This window comes from Dendrobates tinctorius, unplaced genomic scaffold, assembly GCF_039654945.1.
Source record: "Dendrobates tinctorius isolate UK_male_01 unplaced genomic scaffold, ASM3965494v1 ptg000196l, whole genome shotgun sequence".
Classification (NCBI taxonomy): Eukaryota; Metazoa; Chordata; class Amphibia; order Anura; family Dendrobatidae; genus Dendrobates; species Dendrobates tinctorius.
The window spans coordinates 4,331,436-4,346,558 of record NW_027361863.1 but is presented as its reverse complement, the minus strand read 5'-3'; the positions used below and the strand labels follow the sequence as shown (position 1 = coordinate 4,346,558).

General features: G+C 44.4%; 1 protein-coding gene across 2 annotated transcripts in view; it reads right to left on the bottom strand.

Annotated features, from left to right (window-relative positions):
* The window catches only part of PYROXD2 (pyridine nucleotide-disulphide oxidoreductase domain 2), a 165,269-nt gene that overhangs the window by 39,791 nt on the left and 110,355 nt on the right, over positions 1-15,123 (bottom strand). For both annotated transcript variants that reach the window (XM_073552820.1, XM_073552821.1), the window contains exons 11-12: positions 9,550-9,622; positions 644-800 (exon numbers count right to left, since the gene is read on the bottom strand). In XM_073552820.1, coding sequence (XP_073408921.1) covers positions 644-800; positions 9,550-9,622 — 230 coding nt within the window. The remainder of the gene's footprint in view (positions 1-643; positions 801-9,549; positions 9,623-15,123) is intronic.

Below are 15,123 nucleotides of genomic sequence, written 5' to 3'. Positions count from 1 at the left end.
TCCCCATGATTGTGGAGCCTACTGAAACAGACTAAGGGACCTTTTTAAGTGCTTAGGAGCCTTTACAGGTGTTTTTTGTTAATTATTCAAATTAACTGAGATAATGACTTTTGGGTTTTCATTGGCTGTAAGCCGTAATCATCAACATTAGCAGAAATAAACACGTGACATAGATCACTCTATGTGTAATGACTCTATAGAATATGAGTTTCACGTTTTGTATTGACCTGTAATTTTGGGCAGTGGGTCGGGGAGGGGTGTCACTTTTTTTAGTTATCTGTAGGCTTTAATTTGTATAGTAAGTAATTTTTATCATGTGAATAGAATGAGACCTGATAGCTGTTTATTATGGTTCGAGATCTTCAGACCTGAACTAATAATAAACGGACAGGAACAGCTTAAAAAGACATTAAAATAGATAGAAAGTTGCAAGTTGGAGACCTTTTCTCTTTTCTGTTGCCGAAAGGTCTATAGGTCTCTATTTTACATGGGGATGTATTCTAAAATCTGCCACTTCCTTTAATATAGGATTCTGCACTTTTCCTCCCCCATGCTTTATACTACAGCTTTGTCTTTAATCGCTGTATATATACATAGGCCCCAGCCTTTGTTTTCCAAATACTTCGCCCATGGGAGACTTTACCGTTCAGACGGTCGCCCCTTACTGGCGTCTTCATAGGCCTTATTAAGCAGCTGCATTTCCTCACTGTTCAGATGGATGGAGCAGCGGTGATGGGGCAGAGGTTTCCCATCCGATGTGTTGGGTATAGACAGGAAGTTTGGTAACCGATCGACAGCCACTAAAATAAAGGGAAAACTTTTTATATCGGTTTCCTGGCTAAACAAATGTTATTCTTTGCATAATTAAATATTATGCTAATTTCTGAATCCATTGCCACGCCCCTAATGCACTTCCAGGCTCATTTTCATGTGGCTTAGAAGCTTGATTTCTCAGCTCTGCTACATCAGATTACCACAAGACTGGTATCATATTTATTGTTATACTAAGACCTATACAGCCAGACCCCTGGTTTCAGTGGTCAAATATTCCCTTTAAATAGACCAATCTAGAACGTATTGAACTGTTCTCTTTTGTTAGATCATTAAAGAAAGAAAATCTGCTATTTTTTGGAGAGTTGTGTAACAATACAAATGCTGCCATAGAAGGTAACTCGATGACCAGCCTAGAAAGTCACCTCCTGTTCCCAAATACCTACACAACTAGGCAGTTCAGAAGCATGGAAAAGCTGGGTGACGACTCTTCTCATTTCTCTTGTGCCATTCTGTTGAAGTTTTGCAGAAATATTCAAGCTGGTCTAACCTAAGGATTGCATCAGAGGAATATCCAAACGCTGGGACTCGTACAACCACAGGAGGGGGAAGACTTCAGAGGTCTTCGTTAAAGGAAATGTGTCATCAGAAAATCATCTACTGTTTAAATCAGGTATTTATGTCTCAAGTCATTTTTCTTTAAATTATGATTTTTTCATATCATTGGCTGTATAAAAGAAAAAATCTTGCAATTTTCACAACCAATAGGACTCATATTTCTTGTTCAGTAATAGTCTTATCATCATTGCAGGAGGCATTACAATGAAATGTACCGACTCAATATACAAGAGAAAACAGGATCCAACATTCACAATAGGTGATATCACAGCTCACCTCCTCCTATACAATGACTCAAAGACTGATAACACCTCTATATACAGTAGATAACACAGGATCCACCATTCACAATAGATGATATCACAGCTCACCTCCTCCTCCTGTACTATGACTGATAATACCTCTATATATAGTAGATATCAAAGGTTCCACTATTCACAATAGGTGATGTCACAGCTCACCTCCTCCTCCCCCTCCTCTACAATGACTGATAACACCTCTATATACAGTAGATATCAAAGGATCCACTATTCACAATAGGTGATGTCACAGCTCACCTCCTCCTCCCCCTCCTGTACAATGACTGATAACACCTCTGTATACAGTAGATAACAGGATCCGCCATACACAATAGGTGATGTCATAGCTCACCTCCTCCTCCTCCTGTACAATGACTAATAACACCTCTACAGTTGTGGCCAAAAGTATTGACACCCCTGCAATTCTGTCAGATAATACTCAGTTTCTTCCTCACATGGAATGTAGGGAAACGTGTAATCAGTACAGGAAATAAATGTTCATACCGGACATATATCAATATGAATATATATTTTCACACTGCCAGCAGTAGATTGGTTCTGAGTCTTTAAACTTGCATAGAAGACTATTTCTCTATGCAAACTATGACCTGGGCAAAGGTCATGGTACAGGAGGGGGAGGAGGTGAGCTGTTATATCACCTATTGTGAATGGTGGAGCCTTTGTCGTTTCATGCAGAATCCACAAAGTACACGATGACGAGGACTGAACCCTCCGTCTCTGCTGATACCGCCGCTTTCCGCTACCGAGAGCTGAACAATGGCGTAAATGACTTTTTAATAGCGTAAGAAAATACATTCAGATTAAGGAATTTCAGCAAATTTCACCAACGACTTCATTGCTCAGCATATTTATACAAGCAAAAATAACCCAGCAGAAGAAGAAGTCATTACTGATCGTTCCATCCCGCCATTGTGGATATAATGTAGAGCAGTTGCTTGTACAAAAGAGTCGTAGAATAATGGTAGCGGTGCGTGGGCATAGCATCGTGCTGATTCAGCCCCGTTCACTTAAACGCTGCAGTACCAGACACAACCTATGGACAAGAGTGGTGCTGTTTCTGGAGTAAAAAAAAAACTAAGGACCCGATACATCACTTGTTTTTTTTTATTAATATTTTGTGACTTTTCTCTTTTATTTTCTGTTATTCGTTGCCGTTTTTTTTCTCCGATATCTTCAAGGGTTGATGATATTTTTTTTCTTTGCAAAATCAAAAATGATTTATTTTTTTTTTTTGCTTTTAACCTTTTTTTACGCGTTGTTTTCAGAGCAAAAAAAGCCGCGTCATCCTTTAAAACGTCGACGCTTAGTCTTCAATTGCAGAAAAATGTGATGAACTAGATTACAATATCCGCAAAAAATTTTGGAAAAGTTGCTGATCATGAATTAGGCTGAAACATCTGTATAAGGAAATCCATAAACACATTTTCAGGAAAAAAAAAACCAGACAAAACCAAAAAAGTTAATCATAGACTGTGAGAGTTGGAAGGGACCTCCTGGGCCATCTGGTCCAACCCCCTGCTCAAAGCAGGATTCGCTAAATCATCCCAGTCAGATGTTAAACGAAAAAACGTAAACCGTTAAACGTAAAAAAACATGCAAACTAAATAATGAATAAGGAGCAAATAAAATCAATATTGCAACAGTTTTTACTTAAGAAAAAAGGCGCAAAGGCAACGATGAATTAGGGCTTCAGTCTTTTTAGGGGTGAGTTGCAATTTTTAATGGCACCATCGCATTTGCCGTTTAAAGTATTGAGAAACTTATTAAAACTCATTTTTTGGGGAGAAAGTAAGAATAACAGCAAGTGTGTTTTTTTTTTTTTCGGGGGTAGGACAGGTGAAGAGAGAGGCATCTTAAGGCTAAGTGCACACGTACCGGACCTCTCGCGGAAATTACCGCGAGAATTCCGGAATTCCAGTCCGCGGGAAAATCACATTTTAAATTCCCGCGATTTTCCAGCGGAAAAACTAGCATTTTGCAAGCGTATTTAGCTTGCAAAATGCTAGCGTTTTCCAAGCGATCTGTAGCATCACTTGGAGAACTGATTGACACATTGGTCACACTCGTCAAACATAGTGTTTGACGAGTGTGACCAACTTTTTACTACTGAGGCCGCCTATGCAGCAACAGAAGTAAAAGATAGAATGTAAAAAAAAAAAATAAAAAACGGTGTTATTCTCACCCTCCGACGTCCCGCGCATCCGTTCCCAGTAATTCTTTGCGAAAATGCCCGCGATGACGTCAGTTCTCGCGGGATCGCGACGTCTCGCGGTTATTCGAGATGACGTCGCGCGAATGACCGCGAGACTTCGCGATCCCACGAGAAGGGACGTCATCGCGAGCATATTCGCAAAGGACTACTGGGAACGAGAGCGTGGAGAGAGGCGGGAAGGCTGCGCGGGACATCGGAGGGTGAGAATAACAATATTTTTTATTTTAAATTCTATTTTTTACAGGGATATGGTACCCACAGCCTGGAGGACAGTCTCCTCTCCTCCGGACCATGGGTACCATCCGCAATTGTTCTGCTTACTTTTCGCACGGTGTGCACAGCCACATGCGGGAAGTAAGCGGAACAATGCATTCCTATGGGTGCGGGATCGCCGCGATTCCGCAAATTGATGAGCATGCTGCGGTTTTTACCGCGAAGCGATTCCGCCGCGGTAAAAACCGCAGCATTAGGACAGCATTGCGGAATCCCATAGGAATGCATGAGATGCTTATTTTTCGCGTTTTCGCGGCAAAATCGCACGGATAAAACCGCCGCGGAAACGCGAAAAAAAGCCACGTGTGAACGCAGCCTTACGGTATTGGGTCCATTACTTTGATATTGGTGAACTATCTAAATTAAATAGGAGTTGAGCTAGTATTGATGTTCTATTAATATTGATGACTTTTCATGTGGAGAGATCGTCAATATCACACCCCCACCTTCCATATGTCAGTGTGATTATGGTAATAGCAAATTTATATATTTTTTGTTTATATACTTTAGCTTTGCTATTATTATTATTATTGTGCATTTATATAGCGCCATTTATTCCATGGCGCTTTACATGTGAAAAGGGGAAATACAGACAAGTATAGTAAACATGTGTAAAACAAGGGACACACAAGTACATAAGGAGAGGGGACCCAACCCGCGAGGGCTCACAGTCTACAGGGATGGGTGAGGATACAGTAGGAGAGGGTAGAGCAGGTCGTGCGGTGGTTTAGTAGACTGAGGATCATTGCAGGCTGTAGGTTTGTAGGAACAGGTGGGTCTTCAGGTTCTTCTTGAAGGTTTCCGTTGATGGTGAGAGTCTGATGTGTTGCGGCAGAGAGTTCCAGAGTATGGGGGAAGCACGGGAGAAGTCTTGCATGCGGTTGTGGGAAGAAGAGATAAGGGGAGAGTAGAGAAGGAGATCTTGAGATGATCGAAGGTTGCGTGCGGGTAGGTACCTGGAGACCATGTCACAGATGTATGGAGGAGACAGGTTGTGGATGGCTTTGTATGTCATGGTTAGGGTTTTGAATTGGAGCCTCTGGGCAATAGGAAGCCAGTAAAGGGCCTGGCATAGGGGGAGGCTGGGGAGTAGCGGGGAGACAGGTGGATTAGTCGGGCAGCAGAGTGTAGGATGGACTGGAGTGGTGCCAGAGTGCTAGAGGGGAGGCCAGAGAGTAGGAGGTTGCAGTAGTCAAGACGGGAGATGATAAGAGCACGCACTAGTGTTTTTGTGGTTTCATGGTTGAGTAATGAGCGGATCCGGGAAATATTTTTGAGTTTGAGGCGGCAGGAGGAGGCGAGGGCTTGGATATGTGGTTTGAAAGAGAACGCAGAGTCAAGGATCACCCCAGGGCACCGAGAGTGCGGGACTGGAGAAAGCGAGCAGTCATTGACATTGATGGATAGGTCTGGTGGAGGGGTAGAGTGAGATGGACAAAACAGAATTCATCATCTTTCCCCCATGTTCAGCTTGAGAAAGCGAGCAGAGAAGACGGCTGAGATAGCAGACAGACATTGTGGGATTTTGGTCAGTAAGGAAGTGAGGTCGGGTCCAGATAGGTAGATCTGCGTGTCATTGGCATAGAGGTGATACTGCGAACCGGGATTTTATGAGCTCTCCCAAGCCGAAGGTGTAGATGGAGAATAGTAGGGGTCCTAGGACTGAACCTTGAGGAACACCGACAGACATGGGGTGAGGTGAGGAGGTGGTGTGTGAGAGGGAGACACTAAATGTTTGGTCTGTTATGTATGATGAGATCCAGGATAGGGCCAAGTCTGTGATGCCAAGAGATGAGAGAGTCTGTAGCAGGAGGGAATGGTCTACGGTGTCGAAGGCAGAGGACAGGTCCAGGAGAAGGAGGACAGAGTAGTCTTTCTTGCTCTTGACGGTTAGTAAGTCGTTAGTGACTTTAGTTAGGGCAGTTTCAGTTGAGTGATGCGGTTGAAAGCCAGATTGTAACCGGTCAAAGAGAGAACAGGAGGAGAGGTCGGAGGACAGTTCAAGATATACATGCTGTTCCAGTAGTTTTGAGGCATAAGGGAGAAGAGATATCGGGCGATATTTAGACAGTGGCCAAGTTAGGGATGAGGTGGGACGGGAGCGGGTCAAGGGCACAAGTGGTGAGGTGTGATCTTGACAGAAGGGTGGAGAGCTGATCTTCTGTCATGGTGGAGAAGCTGGCTTTTGCAGGACAGGGCTGAGCGGCTAAGAGGGGCATTGGGGGCTGCGGGACAAAGCTTTGTCTGATCGTATCGATCTGCTTAAAGAAGGAGGCAAAATCTTCAGCAGAAATGAGAGGAGAGGTAGGAGGTGCTGTGGGACGGAGTAGAGAATTGAAACTGTGGAAGAGCTGTTTAGGGTTGTGAGATAGGGAGGATATGAGAGATGCGAAGTAAGTTTGTTTTGCAGCAGAGAGCGTGGACTTAAAGCTGGCAAGGGACTGCTTATATGCTTTGAAGTGCTCAGTAGAGTGGGTTCTCTTCCATCTCCGCTCAGCAGCCCTGGAAACCCGTCTCAGTTCTTTGGTCAGGCTGGTCAGCCAGGGCTGCCTGTTGATTGTTCGAGTTTTGCTCTGCATGAGGAGGGCAGCCGAATCAAGTGTTGCTGTTATTGTGGTGTTATAAAAAGTGGTAGCAGCATCTGTGTCATGAAGGGAAGCTATGTCTGTAAAGGTACTGTCACACTTAGTGATGCACCAGCGATCCCGACAACGATATGGATCACTGGTGCATCGGTAAGTGGTCGCTAGTGAGCTGCCACACAGGCAGATCTCACCAGCGACATAGCAGCGGTCGGGGGTCGCTACTTACCTGTCAGACAAAGTGATCCTGACGTCCTCCTGCCCGCGTCCACGTGCCGCTCGGCGGCGCAACAGGAAGCCCAGCAGGAAGCTGACGACGAGAAACGGCCCAGGCCGCTCTCGCGCGATCAGCGATAATCAGAGGGGGAGCCGGTCGGAGGTAAGTATCACACATAGTGATATCGCTAGCAATATCACTGCTGCGTCACAAAATCAGTGACGTTACAGCGATACTGCTAGCGATATCGCTTAGTGTGATGGGGCCTTAAGAGGGAGAAGGGACTCAGAGAGAGATTGCAAATTGAGGTGTGTGAGATTCCTGTGAGGGTGAGTGAGTTTATGGAGCGGGGGTTGCGCAGTGGGAGAGGAGAGGGAAGAGAATGTCAGTAGGTTGTGGTCAGACAGGGGGAGGGGTGAGTTATTGAGATTAGTGAGGGAGCAGAAACGGGTGAAGATAAGGTCCAGCGTGTGACCATCTTTGTGAGTAGCCGCAGAGGACCATTGAGTGAGGCCGAGGGAAGCCGTGAGCGATAGAAGTAGAGAGGCAGCTGGGGTGGAAGTGTCAATGGGGATGTTGAAATCGCCCATGATGATGGCGGGGATGTCAGCAGAAAGGAAATGGAGTAGCCAGGTGGTGAAGTGGTTGAGAAAGGAGGAGAAGCTAGTTCTGAGGGGTGGTAGACAGCCAGTTAGAGTTTGGAGGGGGAATAGATGCGGACGGAGTGCACCTCGAACGAGGGAAGAGTAGCGGAGGGTGGCAGAGGAATTGCGGTAAAGGAGCAGGTATCAGACAGGAGCAAGCCAAATCCTCCAGCACGTTTGTTGCTGGTGCGAGGGGTGTGAGAGGGATGGAATCCGCCATAGGAAAGCGCAGCTGGAGAGGCTGTGTCAAAGGGAGTAAGCCAGGTTTCAGTGATGGCAAGGAAGGAGAGTTTGTTGGTGATAAAGAGGTCATGGATAAGCGACAGCTTGTTGCAGACAGAGCGTGCGTTCCATAGTGCTTCAGGTAAGGGGGTTGGGGGAGTGGGGGCTGGATGAATGGGTATGAGGTTATCATGGTTGCGAAGAAGGAAAGAGGATCGTGGCAGGGTGTTGGAAGTGAGTGTAGGGATGTGTTGAGGAGGGCCAGAATTAGGGGATACGTCGCCAGCAATGAGGAGTAGTAGACAGAGCATTAGAAGGTGGGAGCAGGATATGACATGATGTGACCATGTGTGTCTGGAGAAAAAGGATTGTATGTGGAGGAACAGTTCTGACGAAAAGGTGAGATGGCTGGGAAGGATGGAGGGGGAAATGACTAGTTCCTTACTAGGAGGGGGGATTACTGGAGTTAGGGAGAGATAGAGTAGTATGGGGTGATAGTAAAAAGAAGGCGAAACATTGTTGTGGTGTTATAGTCTGTTACCTTACAGTCAATTCCAGTCCAATTCTAGTCTATTTCAGAGTAGTGTACTTAGAAATCTGTACTTTGAAATATGGATTTAGAAATAGATGGAGCCGACTACGTCTGGAGCAGACCCATGGTACTGAATATATGTGCAGCTAAAGACAATCAGGTGTGAGTGAAAGTGGGGTGTGACTGCCCAGACCAGATGTACTGAGTTAAGCAGAGGTCATAAAAGGGGGAAGGGGTTATACAGACCACTTAGATGTGTGGCAAAGATAACAAGATGGAGTACAATTATGGATACAAGAAGATGGGTAAGCAATGCATACCATATAAAAAATACAATGCAGTTCACATGGGGCATTCAGGAGCATGGGAGAGAGAGGTGGAAATTCAGCAATACATACCAGATATAAGATTGCATAGTTGAAAACACATTCAGGATTAACTGCTTGCTGACATTGAATGGAGTGGAGACACACAGGAGTTGATCCAGAGCAGAAATTGAAAGAGCTGGTTACAGTTGCTTAATGGTCTTTAGGCAAGCCATGTGGCAGGGGGATGGGCAGCCATCCATACATCTCCTGACATCTGGTGGGTCCTTTCAGCATGAAAACTCCAGCGTAACATGTTATGCTTTGCTATGTTTTATTACTTGGATATATACTGTATTTCATTATGCCTCACTTTTTATATTGTGTGGGGTAGAGATAAGCAAGAGTCATCTCTATTGTGGGTTGTTGTATTATGTGTCTTTAACTTTTTCATTGTTTTTAAGTATCTTTTGTTTTTTTGTACTAATAAAGCATGGTTCATTTCTCTTGTCCTTTTAAATTTTGATTTATGCCCCAAATCACAAATGACAAACCAAAAAAAAACAAGTCAACGTCCAGAATTTCCTTGCGTCTTGACACCATTAATTGTGCGTAGAAACCTATTGACTCCCATCGACTCTAAATGTAAGTACTAGCTCTTCAGTCAGTAAGTTTCCGAGATCTGTTCCAGAATTGCAGCTTTTGCTGGGTTCATAAACAAAAGCTGCTCATTATTCCATTATTACCCGGGCCGCACGCAGACACATTATCCCTTAGATGAGATCGTTAGCACGAGAGTAAATATATTTTCTTTCGTTAGCTAATTGCTGTAATTGAGGCTCGGTAAACCTACCATTTATTTTGGTAACTGGGGACTTGGCATCAAACTGTGAAATCTTTGTTATAAAATCTTCTGGCAATCGCTCCTTTAAAATAAGAAAGAGAAAACACAATTTGTAACAAGCTCCAGAACAGACACAGGATCGCTCACATTGTTACTGAGGGTTTAATGGTTTGTAGACTTTTGCAACCCATTTTATTGCTCAAATGTATCTATGATAAAAAAAAATAAGGCAACTTTGCAAATTGTCCTGCTTAATTTTTTTTCTACCGTTTTGTATATCCAGCTCCTATGCAGATTTATGTGTCTCCATAGTAACAGACTGCAAACATACTCTGTAGTCGTCTCACTCTGCAATGATATTCGTATCCATCTGTCAATCATTTGTCTTAATATCTCACAGTAAATGCATCAGCTAAATGTAAGGGACAGATGGAAGAGTATGCGTGTGAGCTATAGCCTTGATGACACATAGGGTTACATAGGAGCTGTAAACAAAAAACGGTAAGAGATTATAATCTGGATTATTTGAAGAGTTAAAGGTTGCCTATAATTTTATAAAATTCCACAGGTCAGATGTTTCACTAACTATCAGGAATAGAAGCTCTCTGTCACGTGCCCCGTCCTGAGTGACACGGCCAGCAGGTCGGTAACTGATACAACAGGACGCGGCACGTGTAATTGTCCTATGTGACGCGGCCCGCAGGCCGGTAACTAATAGAATAAGACAAAGGGAAAGGGAAAACCTGGGAAACAATACCAATGGTGGCCCTGCGATAGGGAAACGGGGAAGTGTAGACCTCCTGCACTCCCCTGAGTCAGTGTCTCTACACTCCTAACGTTCCTTAGGCCGGTTCCGCACCAGGCGCCGATCAGGAACCTCAAAACCCTGACTCGCCCTGCACCTAAACCCTCACTAGGGAATTGGTCGGTGCGGAAATTAATCCCACCACTGCATCATAGTGCAGCCTTGGAGCAAACAGAGTCCACACCTGCATGCAGCTGTCCAGAAACAGAGTCCCGCAAATGAGTCCAGCTTTTCTGCCAAAAAGTCCAGCATGCTTGAGTCCAGCTCTCAGCAACAACGTCCAGCATTTTGAGTGCAGCTCTACACCATAGCTGCCACTCCACCAATCCATGCACAAACTCCTTGCTGACACCATAGCTGTGACTCCACCACGCCATGCCAGCACTCCTTGCAGACACCATAGCTGACACTCCAGGGATCTCACTGAGCTGCCCGTGACTCTCCTTTAGCTCCATCCTTCACCCAGGCTTGCTTGCAAATGAATACTTTATCACCAACAGTGATTAACACACCTGATACTCTCTTATAGAGCTATCACACCTGTTACATAATTACGTGCACAAACTAAGGTAACCAGAGTGCAATGACCCTAATGGCCACCGGGGGCAAAACTACCTTTGGCTCACAGCCAAGGGAAAATAAAGGTTAGTTTGTGCATTTAATCTGTCAGATCCAACCTGTATCACGACACTCTCAGTTAACGTTGTGCCTCTCTGTTATTTTGGGCTATTGTCACCTCTGAGCAGTGAAAAGATTCATAGAAAGTCTGTAGCACATAGAAACAATTACTAGTCAGCAGTCTGAGAATTCTTGCCGACAATCAATGTAGGGAGTGTAATAGAGTCCATATTGGTTGTCACTCAGGTTTCCTAAACACAGATATCACTATAGCATTTTAATGACAGGAAGAACGCAATGGGTAAAAACAACATTAGCCAAATCCACAGTGACAGCACTAATCAGCATAAAAGAGCACTAGTCAGCATCACAGAGACAGCACTAATCAGCATAAGAGAGCACTAGTCAGCATCAAAGTGACAGCACTAGTCAGCATCACAGAGACAACACTAATTAGCATTAGAGAGCAGTAGTCAGCATCACAGAGACAGCACTAGTCAGCATAACAGTAACAGCACTAATCAGCATAAGAGAGACAGCACTAGTCAGCATCACAGAGACAGCACTTATCAGCATAAGAGAGACAGCACTATTCAGCATCTCAGAGACAGCACTAGTCAGCATCACAGAGACAGCACTAGTCAGCATTATAGAGACAGCGCTACTCAGTATAAGAGAGACAGTACTAGTCAGCATAATACAGACAGCACTAGTCAGCATCACAGAGACAGTACTAGTCAGCATCATACAGACAGAACTAGTCAGCATCACAGAGACAGTACTAGCCAGCATTATACAGACAGCACTAGTCATCATCACAGAGACAGCACTAGTCAGCATCACAGAGACAGCACTAGTCAGAATCACAGAGACAGCACTAGTCAGCATCATACAGATAGCACTAGTCAGCATCACAGAGACAGCACTAGTCAGCATCATGCAGATAGCACTAGTCAGTATCATAAAGATAGCACTAGTCAGCATCACAGAGACAGCACTAGTCAGCATCATACAGATAGCACTAGTCAGCATCACAGAGACAGCACTAGTCAGCATAACAGAGACAGCACTAGTCAGCATCAGAGACAGCACTAGTCAGCATCAGAGACAGCACTAGTCAGCATCATAGAGACAGCACTAGTCAGCATCATAGAGACAGCACTAGTCAGCATCACAGAGACAGCACTAGTCAGCATCACAGAGACAGCACTAGTCAGCATCACAGAGACAACACTAGTCAGCATCATACAGATAGCACTAGTCAGCATCATACAAAGAGCACTAGTCAGCATCATAGAGACAGTACTAGTCAGCATCATAGAGACAGTACTAGTCAGCATCAGAGACAGCACTAGTCAGCACCATAGAGACAGCACTAGTCAGCACCATAGAGACAGCACTAGTCAGCATCATAGAGACCGCATTAGTCAGCATCAGAGGCAGTACTAGTCAGCATCATAGAGACAGCACTAGTCAGCATCATAGAGACAATACTAGTCAGCATCAGAGACAGTACTAGTCAGCATCGTAGAGACAGTACTAGTCAGCATCATAGAGACAGCACTAGTCAGCATCATAGAGACAATACTAGTCAGCATCATAGAGACAGAACTAGTCAGCATCATAGAGACAGAACTAGTCAGCATCATAGAGACAGCACTAGTCAGCATCAGAGACAGCACTAGTCAGCATCAGAGACAGCACTAGTCAGCATCATAGAGACCGCATTAGTCAGCATCAGAGACAGTACTAGTCAGCATCATAGAGACAGCACTAGTCAGCATCATAGAGACAATACTAGTCAGCATCAGAGACAGTACTAGTCAGCATCGTAGAGACAGTACTAGTCAGCATCATAGAGACAGCACTAGTCAGCATCATAGAGACAATACTAGTCAGCATCATAGAGACAGAACTAGTCAGCATCATAGAGACAGAACTAGTCAGCATCATAGAGACAGCACTAGTCAGCATCATAGAGACAGTACTAGTCAGCATCATAGAGACAGTACTTGTCAGCATCATAGAGACAGTACTAGTCAGCATCAGAGACAGCACTAGTCAGCACCATAGAGACAGCACTAGTCAGCACCATAGAGACAGCACTAGTCAGCATCATAGAGACCGCATTAGTCAGCATCAGAGACAGTACTAGTCAGCATCATAGAGACAGCACTAGTCAGCATCATAGAGACAATACTAGTCAGCATCAGAGACAGTACTAGTCAGCATCGTAGAGACAGTACTAGTCAGCATCATAGAGACAGCACTAGTCAGCATCATAGAGACAATACTAGTCAGCATCATAGAGACAGAACTAGTCAGCATCATAGAGACAGCACTAGTCAGCATCATAGAGACAGTACTAGTCAGCATCATAGAGACCACATTAGCCAGCATCATAGACAGTACTAGTCAGCATCATACAGACAGCACTAGTCAGCATCATAGAGACAGCACTAGTCAGCATCAGAGACAGCACTAGTCAGCATCAGAGACAGCATTAGACAGACTAATAAAGACAACACTAGTCAGATGTATAGAGACAGCATTAAACAGTCCAATAAAGACAGCACTAGTCAGATGTATAGAGACGGCACTAGTCTTTTGCTGCTGTTCTTTAAGACTTGTGCTGCCATTTGTCCCTGTGCTTGTGAACAAGGAGACGTTTATGGCAGATGCCATCCTGATGGTTCACTAGATGACGAATCTAGCATCATTATCTCGCTGCTCGGAGCAGTAGAAGCCGCTTGTGCCGATGCCAGGAGTCAGATCTGCAGGTGAAATTCTGCTCCGCCATATCTGCCATTAAATAAAATGCCTCTTACAATATAACTACAATATCGCTACCACAGACATACAGTATATAAAACAGGGACCCAATGCAAATGGACCAACAGACTCCTCAACATTCGTCTTATAGCCTGACTGGGCACTAAAGGGTGTACGACAAGGACAACTCATCAGTGTGGGGTCTGTAGGATGTGACATTTGGGACCCCTGTGAACACCGGGAATAAATGGGCACAGGAGCCGAAACCATTGTCGAGTCACTGCAATACATAAGTGGGAGATTGTGGAAGAGTTCTAGAGAGGAATACCGTCGCCAGCCCCTGGCTGGCGTGTGAGCAGACGCAGCTGCAGCATACTTCTTAAGGAGACAAAGCGTGGGAGCGCTGTCCATTATACCCACTTTATATGACCGCTCAGATATTACTCAGCTCAAGGCGACATATTGAATAGGATCAGTAATCGGTCGAAACGTCAGAGTCGCTCTATCACGTTTTTTCCTTCTCTGCTCGATGAATGTTATATGTGAGCATATAAATAATTTTCTTCTTGGCATCAAATCACTTTACGGATTGAGTGTGCGGTGAATTTTCTTCACATTGATCCAGGGTCCTAAGGGCCCATTGCACCGGCACCTCGCTTTTGGACAGAGTGCAGGCCAATTTATCTTACATTGAGAATGAGTGCAGAAGCAGAGTGCCATCATGTTGGAACATCCAAGTGCGCAACTTCCGGGCTGATGAGTGCAAATTTGCCTCCAGTATTTGCTGATAACATGCTGCATTCATCTTTTCTTCAACTTGGCCAAGTTTCCTGTGCCTTTGTAGCTCACACAGCCCCAAAACATAAGCAATCCACCTCTGTTCTTTACAGTAGGAATGGTGTTTCTTGTTGACCTCTCTCCAATTGTAATATTTATGGTTGTGGCCAAAAAGTTCAATTTTGGCCTCATCACTCCAAATTACTTTGTTCCAGAAGTTTTGAGGCTTGTCTTTTTGCTATTTTATGTATTGTAGGTGAGATACTTTGTGGCATTTGCGCAGTAATGGCTTTCTTCTGGCGACTCGACGATGCAGTCTATTTTTCTTCAAGTGCCTCCTTATTGTGCATCTTGAAACAGCCACACCACCAGTTTTCAGAGAGTCCTGTATTTCAGCTGATGTTATTTTGGGGTTTTTCTTTGCATACAGAACAATTTTCCTGGCAGTTGTGGACGACATTTTTGTTGGTCTCCCTGACCGTGGTTTCATTTTTACAGAGCCCCTGATTTTCCGTCTGTTAATCACAGTTTGAACGCTGCTGACTGGCATAATAAATTCCTTGGATATCTTTTTGTATCCCTTTCTTGTTTTATACAGTTCAACTAACTTT